At 37.9% G+C, this 9,009-nt stretch overlaps 1 protein-coding gene across 1 annotated transcript; it reads left to right on the top strand.

Moving 5' to 3' along the window:
• The first annotated feature begins 335 nt into the window (after positions 1-335).
• Positions 336-8,780, top strand: gja10b (gap junction protein alpha 10 b). The gene is made up of 2 exons (XM_061929260.2): positions 336-1,736; positions 6,426-8,780. Exons 1-2 carry the CDS (start codon positions 336-338, stop codon positions 6,462-6,464), a joined length of 1,440 nt encoding a protein of 479 aa, XP_061785244.1. The 3' UTR covers positions 6,465-8,780.
• The last annotated feature ends 229 nt before the right edge of the window (positions 8,781-9,009 follow it).

Here is a 9,009-nt window from a genome sequence, read left to right as displayed (position 1 = left end):
CGAAGCTCTGAATACGTGAACATACGAGATACTGACATGTCGGTTGGTGCTTTTTCCAGTCTGGTGTCCTGTTAAAAGTGTCAGGATGAAACAAACCTCAGGGCATTATAGGGTCATGATGGATCAATTATTGCAAACTGGAGACCTAGTTCCCAACAGCGATAAAATGATCAGCACTGGTCAGTTGGGTCTCCTCTCTTGCAAAGGGAACAATGACAAATGAGGGCAGGCACCATAGATCCGTGTGAGTAATTTTTTGATACATATGTTTAATTTTAAACCATTTATCTCAGCTGACTGCTCGTTTGTTTTTCTGACAGCAAATGTGACCAAGGATGGGGGATTGGAATTTGCTCGGGAGCATTTTAGAGGAGGTCCACATTCACTCCACTATTGTGGGGAAGATTTGGCTCACCATCCTCTTCATTTTCCGCATGCTTGTGCTTGGTGTTGCGGCTGAAGACGTTTGGGATGATGAACAGAGTGAGTTTGTTTGCAACACAGAACAACCTGGGTGCAAAAATGTTTGCTATGACCAGGCTTTCCCCATCTCCCTGATTCGCTACTGGGTTCTTCAGATCATATTTGTGTCTTCTCCATCCTTGGTCTACATGGGGCATGCGTTGTACCGTTTGAGAACCCTTGATAAAGAGAGACACAGAAAAAAAGCCTGCCTGAAAGCTGAGTTGGAGGGGACAGACCCCGTACAGGACCACAAGCGAATAGAGCGAGAGCTCAGGAAACTAGAGGAACAGAAGAAGGTACGGAAAGCTCCCCTTCAAGGCTCCCTGTTGAGAACATACGTTTTCCATATCTTGACCAGATCTGTAGTGGAAGTGGGTTTCATTATAGGTCAATGTGCTCTCTATGGCATTGGACTGTCTCCTCTGTACCGATGTGAGAGGTTGCCTTGCCCCAACAGTGTGGACTGTTTTGTGTCACGACCAACGGAGAAAAATCTTTTCATGGTTTTCATGCTGGTTATATCGGGAGTCTCTTTATTCCTCAATCTTCTTGAGATCTTCCATTTAGGGGTGAAAAAGATCAAACAAAGTTTGTACGGTTACAAATATGGAGACAATGACAGTGCATGCAGGTCCAAGAAAAACTCTATGGCGCAGCAGCAGGTTTGCATACTACCAAATTCTTCCCCACAGAAGTTGCAACATACACAAATAACCTGCTCGTTTCTGTCCAATCGTGATGAAGATACACAGGACTTGACCGCCATACCACCTCATACTCAGGAGCCGAACATCCCAAACCACCTGCCAGCACAAGCTTACCAGCCAAGCCAAGCTGACATCAAGAGTCTGCAGCAGCTTCGAGCCGTGGACAGGCGAAATACTCTGGACATGGGGAGGCAGTCATCTTGCAGTGACAACTCCGATGCACCTCATAACCCCGGCATGTTGCAGTACACAGAACCTCGACCTACATTAATGTCCAGCCACATTAATATCCCTGCAGTCCTAAACTTTTCACAAAGAAAGCAGAGCAGAGTGAGTATATATAAAGAATTTAGTGATGCAAGTGATTCTCTTGGGAGTGACCTCTTCCCAACAACCAGGAAGAGCAGCTTCATGTCCCGGGGAATGTCTGATGGAAGGCAGGGGACTCCATCTCCCAGCCTAGATTCTATAAATGTTACAAATACTGAAGCTCAGCACTTCAACGGGGAAGAGAGTCCCGTAGAGACTCCACCGCTTCCAGGCAGTGGGAGGAGGATGTCTATGGTAAGAATTGATTAGATTTGAATATCTGAAAATACTAAAGTAGCTATATTTTGTTCGGAATATGAAGTTCTTGAACAAAAATTGTGTTTTGCATCAGTTTTATTTAGTGTCTGAACTTTGTCTTGGTTAACATATTGCGGGGAAAATAATTATTTAATCTCCTGCTGATTTTATAGGTTTAACCCCTTACAAATATACAATCGGTCCATAATTCGTATAGTAGGTTTATTTCAGCTGTAGAAGCACAACCTTGAAAAAAAAATCCAAAAATAATAACATTAAATAAAGGTTAGAAATTAATTTTGTATTTAAGAAAAATACATTTGCACCCAATTTATGGTGACTCAATAGCCACATGTACATGGGCAAAATTGATTTAATCTGATCATAAATTGTAATAATATGTTACTGTGTACTTGGACCCTGAAAAAAATAAGATGTTAACGTGCATTTTCATGCATCACAACTTAAATTGGAATACTTTACTTTGACAGGCGCAGACATACCGCAAGCGGAAAGGAGTGTTATTGTCTGAAAGATAGCGACATCTCGCCATCTTTCGGACAAGTTTTTTTTTTTTACTGTAGGTGCTGAAGAACAAGAACCATGTCTGCATTTCTGCTTGTCCGACATTGTCGCATTATTTATTTATGAAGTATTTAATTCTGTTCACTACTTTTGTTTTACCTCTCTTTTTTAAATGGCGCTTATTTGTGCCCTTCATGTTGCGATATGTAGAAGTTGCCGCTCATCTTAATGTTACAACATTCTGTGTATGTGCCTGAGGCTAGCAGTTAACACTTGGAGTAGCTGTAAGGCCATGAATAACAACTGGATCCCTCCTATTATTGTTATACAGACACACAACACTCCAGACTATAATTTTGTTTTTGCTAGTCTGGGTTTTAGAGCAACAAACTCAACAGTATATAATGCTGTTTACGTTTTGCAGGTTTCCCTGCTCTTCAGGGGAAACAGGCTTGTAGGGATTAAATAGCCTCTGTTTTTTCCTGACCTAACGTATGTTCCACTCGACCCCGGTATTAAGCACTGTATAACGCATAAACCACAGAAACCTCGACTATATAATGCTATTTATGTACTGTACATGTTGGATATGGGGGGGGGGGGGGGCAGCAGCAAGACAGTCGCTTTAGAAAATGGAATTATATCCCCTCTCTGCCACCTAAGTATAGCTGACCTCAAATACAAGCTCAGTACGGATCATTTCGACCCAAATTTTGGAATAAGTGCTCTTCAATCTGAATGACTATCTGCATAAAACACCCGTCTCAATCGGATTGAAATTTTGATTCGAACATGTGTGATTGGGTCAGAATCATCCGAATGGCGTGTTTACATGAAGCATTTTTAATCCGATTGGGTCCATGTGCACATAACTAATTTGTCACTACTACAGTGCCTCTCAGTATGCGTTTACCTTATTTATAGTCCAATCAGCAAGAATAATTCTGATAAAAGTACACAAGCTATAGATTTTACAGTGTAGAAACTAGAAAGTCATGGTGTGAAAATGTTTGTGCAAACGACGTGATTATCATTATTAAAGCTTTATCGACATGATATAAAACTCAGTCACATTACACTCGTTTCAATATAGTAGCATTAAGTGTTCTACTGTAGTTTACAGTAGTCTGAAGGTTTCTCAAGGTGTCATTGCTATAGCATTTGCCCGGCCACTAAAGACGTGGAAATACTTTGTCATAAATAATGAACACTTATTCCCAGCTAAATGAGGCATGTCTGTGTTCAGGAGTCGTAACTCCAGTACTTAGTTAACTTTGCCATCTCATTACTGCTTACCTAACTAACTAAAGTAGCAATTTACTGTAACTCATTATTTCAGTTCAGATTAAGTTTATGTTCTTCATGAATTTTTGACAGCATTTAATTTTGGCTTCAGATTTTACAGTATTCAACACAATTTTTCCAGAAATTGTCAAAGACTTCCCTATTGTCTGATCGGTCGTCCACAAGTTTTAGCCATTCTCTATGTATGTTTTATGGTTATAGTGTGTTTGTCCGTCCTAAACATTCATTTATGTTCCAACACATTTACCCCCGCACATTAAGAGCATTTGTGAACAGTTGAGAGCGATTTATAGCAGACATTTTGTTTGTAAATGATGGGCAATGAGAGATTATCATCACACTTCAACATCTCCTATCACATAAATGCTGCCTCTTGGCTAGATCAGCATTGCAAATGAGAATATGTTCTTAATTGCCTTACCATATAAAAAAATAAAGGATAAATAAACAAGGAAGTGAAGACACAGGTGTTTTGAATTATTATACAGTGTATCTGGAAAGTATTCACAGTGCTTCACTTTTACCACATTTTAAGTTAAAGCCTTATTCCAAAATGAAATAAAAATATTTTTTTGTACTTAAATTCTACAGAAAATACCCCACCATCCATCCATCCATCCATCCATCCATCTTCCGCTTATCCGAGGGCAGGTCGCGGGGCCAGCAGCCTAAGTAGGGAAGCCCAGACTTCCCTTTCTTTTAAAACCCCATAAGGTTTTAAAAAATATTTTTGCTAATTTATTACAGTAACTGATTGTAGTACAGTAACTGATTGTTTTATTTTGTTTGTAGTTTGCATTTCTGGTCAGTCACTCAGCTTCTAAAACTTGTAGCTCAGCCTCGGTATGTTCAGGTTAAAAAATATAAGGATTTGCTCAGCATCAACATTTGTCCTAAAACAGTCGTTGTTGGCTCTCATGAAGTCTGCAATGATTACTTGTTGTAGGAAATAGTGAACGTTGTGATGCGTCTTTGAAATGAATGCACTGCCGTATGCTTAAAATGACCAAAATACGTAAACATTGTTATTATATAGTAAGTATTATATAGTAATCATCATTGTGCATAAAAAAGAAAAACATTTGTGTGCTTGTGTCACATACGGATTGTCAATGATAGGCAAAATTTTAAAAAAGTGCAGTTCCCGTGTAACTCTCTTGGCCATGAATCACATGTACTTAAGTATTCACAGCATTTTCTCAAAACTTCATTGATGCTGGAAGACTAGTCCAGATAGAGAGAAAAATGAATGTAGCAATGTACTGAGACATACTGGAGAAAAAAAAACAACGCTTCCCATACCAGATGGCGCTTGAGAGGTGCTGCAAAGAGGAATGGGCAAAGAAAAATAGGCGAACTGTGGCATAGAATTTAAAACGACTTGCCAAAAGTACATTAAAGAAGTATTGAGCAAATGCTGTGAATACCTATTAACTTGTGCTTTTTATTTATTATTATTTTAAATAAATATGCAATTAAAAAATAACTTTTCTTATTGTCATTATGGAGTAGAATTTTCAGGACCAACATTAATTTATTTCATTTTGTAATAGGGCTGTAACATCACAAATGGTGGAAAAAAGTGCACTGGGAATACTTTCCGAATGCTCTGTGTACTACATTACCCAGAAGGTTTAGTGCTGTAGACGGCAACCGTAAGTCGGTCTGAGCTAGTCGGGACGACAACGTTTGTGCCGTTGCTATAAAAGACTTGATATATTGTTACACCTTGCTGTTTCTGCTTCGTCTACACAAAAAAACGCCACTCAAAGACAAATTACCTGGCGAAAATTGCGCTGATTGGCCAAACTGTGGGGAATTTGCAAGGCCACGGATAATTCGCGGGGATTTGTTAAATTTGCGTGAATTGGTATTGGAAATTTCAGGAGTGACTGATTGTGAGGCTGACATGTTAACCATAGACCACCGTGCTGTGGTCATGAATATTAACCAAGTATTAGCTCATGCCAAGGAACTACTTTTAGCAGCGCCGTAATGCAGCTATTGACATACTGAGCTCCTGCATCGCCTCTGAGTTGGTGAAATTTAATTGTAGATTATAAATCATGACTCACACTCGTATAGCAGACGATTGTTGCCATAAACCGAGAAGTTGGGCCACTTTGACATTCAAATTTAGCGAGATGGCGAGAAAGACACAAAAAGACGCTTGTTATATGATGATTATGATGAATTCTTCTTTTAAACGGGAAAATGTGAACATCCAATCAGTCAGCATGCCACTGACAGCAGACATTGTACAGTAACTGATTGTTTTACTTTGTTCGTAGTTTGCATTTCTTGTTAAGCACTCAGCTTCTAAAACCTGTAGCTCATCCTCGGTATGTTCAGGCTCAAAAATATAAGGTTCTGCGCAGCATCAACATTTGTCCTAAAGCAGTCGTTGTTGACTCTCATGTAATCTGCAATGATTACTTGTTGTAGGAAATGGTGAACGTTGTGATGCGTCTTTGAAATTAATGCGCTGCCGTATGCTTAAAATTACCAAAATATGTAAATATTATTATTATTATGATATAGTAATGTTAGTATTATTGTGCCCGTTACCACTACATTACATATACTTACAGCATGTATATAAAATGTTGATGTTTTTTTTAATGAGCATTATGGGTGCAATTTTTTGCTAGCGTTTAACGATTTAGAGTGCATAAAAAAAGAACAACATTTGTGTGCTTGTGTCACATACGGATTGTCAATGATAGGCCAAACATCAACTTTGTTGCAGAACTACATCAATTTGATCCTAATGTTTGTAAATTAACTTTGAATTGTTTAACCTTTTTAAAACGCATGCCTTTGTTCGTTAATTGCATACCTCCCTTTTAATTTCAGAACATGATTCTGGAGCTGTCTTCAATCATGAAGAAGTAAATACGGACCTCAGATGTGTCATGTGGGAGCTGACTCAGCAGGTCTAACCCTGCCCTGTGTCTTCTTGTTGTATGTCTTGGTATTACTCACACTGTTATATTCATGTGACATGTTGCCAAACATTGTACTCAGGGGTAACATTACTTTAGTGCAGTTCTTCTTAGACAATGGGGAGTTGGGGAATTGCGTGTGACCCCAGGAAACATGTTTTATTAGTTCCATGCTTCAAACCCGCTCGAAAAGCATGTGCACTACAAAATGTGCTAATTGTAGCCATTATTCCTGACTTCTAAATGTATTTATTTAAAAAAAAAAAATCCGTATACATTGTTTTATTAATTTTTTTTGTAAATATTGTGCTACTGAGTTAATGTTACTGATCAATTTGCATTTATTGTAAATTAAGTTTAATTTCAGGTTTCAGTATCAAATGGTTCGAGTTGGTCAAAAGTGATTATAGTTTGAATAAGGGTTTCAATTTATTTTTTATTTCTGCCAAATGGTGCACTTTAAATATTTTCTGTTGCCGTTGATAAAAATAATATTTCTTGTAAGTTGATCTATATTAATTTATGTATTTTCTTTAATGTTACTAAGGATACAATGTAATGCAGAGGTGTACTCATAACAATTTATACACAAATGATATCATTCATAGTCACGATGGAGATTGGGGGCGCAAAATGTTTTCTTCTACCGAGAGGGAGTGAAACAGAAAATAAATGAGAAGCACTGTTTTATAGTAATATGACTCAAGTAAAACTATGAAGTAGTCATCCAAATAATTACTTGAATAAGTGCAATAAAACTACTCAAGTACTGAGTAACTTTTGATTTACTGTATTTAGTAGCTATTTTTAATGGTGTCTGTGCGTGGGTGAGAGAGAGACCTAACTACATGTACTACAAAAGATGCACATTTTACAGTCACTCATGATGTTAACAGGACTAATGTTAGCATCTGCTTAACTACAACATAAAAAAAACATCTACAACTTACCAAAACGTGTTTTGTATACCGTAGTTCAGGGGTCGGCAAACCAAAATGTTGAAAGAGCCACATTGGACTAAAAATACAAAAAATATCCGTCTGATTAAAATTAAAAGCCCTTCATAAATCTTATAATAAAGGCAACACATGGTGTTAAAATGTTTCATATATTCTACACATTTATGTAAAATTGGAAAACATTAGTAAAAGGGAGGCTTCTCAGAGGGTGAGATAACCCCTGGAAATTACTGGCTTAAAGGCATACATTTGTGTGTCCAAGTTAAAGGACACGACAGGCTGTCTTCTTCTAATGGATTTATTACTATCTTTGCAAGCTGGGTAATGTTTGCTGTGGTCTGGAACAACAAGGCACACAAACTATCAGAATTGCAGCCAATATTACAAACAGATAATGTGTCATGAGACATACAAATATAAATTAAATACACAGAGGACTTAAGTAATGGAATTTAAATGAGCTCAAATATACCTACAAACAAGGCATGATGATGCATTATGTACATATAGCTAGCCTAAATAGCATGTCGATGAGCTTGGAGTCATGCAATGACCAAATATGCCTGATTAGCACTCCAACAAGTCAATAACATCAACAAAGTTCACCTTTGTGTATTCGCACAGTATACAATGTTTGGTGGACAAAATGAGACAAAGAAGAAGTGGCATAAAACACGTCTTTCTGTGGCAGCGTCGGAGAAAGTTGTATGCAAACAAACTACGGCGAGTTCGAGAACCGCCAAAATTAGTAGGACAAAACGGCGCTTGCCAAATACATTTATCTGTGAAGCTTGTTTTATATAAACTGTGATTTCTAACAATTAGGAAAGCTTTTGTCATGTTTGTCCTTCTAGAGAAACCATATTAAAACAAAAAATATATCCCCCCCTCACTGTTTTCCATTTTCATGCATTTTTGAGAAAGCTTCAGAGAGCCACTAAGGCAGCGCTAAAGAGCCGCGGGTTGCCGACCCCTGGTCTAGTTGAAAGTGAAATTTTTGTAGGCTGAAATGTGAACATTTCTAATGTCACAGATGACAGAGTATGATATGAATGTTATATTTTTCCCTAGTTTTTAAGGTATGCATTGCAGAGCTGAGCTGCCTCGTCTTGAGTGTAGTGTAGTCACGTCACTAGTGCTTACATTAGATTGATAAAACGCACTCATGTGACAGTGCCCGCGAGAAGATGTCTCTCCAACAAGTCAAAAGTACTTTTATGCAAGCAGCAATCAATAGACAATAAATAAATATAACAATTATATAAATACAGCATTTTTCAGACTATAAGGCACACTTAAAATCCTTTAATTTTCTCAAAAATCAACAGTGCGCCTCATAATCCGGTGTGCCTAACGTATGGCAGAATTCTGGTTGTGCTTACCGACCTCGAAGCAATTTTATTTGGTTCATGGTGTATTGATAAGTGTGACCAGTAGATGGCAGTCATACATAAGAGATACGTGTAGACTGCAATATGACGCCAGTAAACAACACCACCACTTTAAATGTTCCATTGAGAATATAGAACATTACAC

This window comes from Nerophis lumbriciformis, linkage group LG34, assembly GCF_033978685.3.
Source record: "Nerophis lumbriciformis linkage group LG34, RoL_Nlum_v2.1, whole genome shotgun sequence".
Taxonomy (NCBI): Eukaryota; Metazoa; Chordata; class Actinopteri; order Syngnathiformes; family Syngnathidae; genus Nerophis; species Nerophis lumbriciformis.
The sequence above is the reverse complement of the archived record's forward strand: the minus strand, read 5'-3'. Positions and strand labels throughout refer to the sequence as shown.

Excerpts from the sequence above, each read along its gene's own strand:
- gja10b (XM_061929260.2), top strand. The coding sequence starts at position 336 with ATGGGGGATTGGAATTTGCTCGGGAGCATTTTAGAGGAGGTCCACATT. Across the intron at positions 1,737-6,425 it reads GTGGGAGGAGGATGTCTATG|AACATGATTCTGGAGCTGTC; the intron begins GTAAGAATTGAT and ends TTTTAATTTCAG.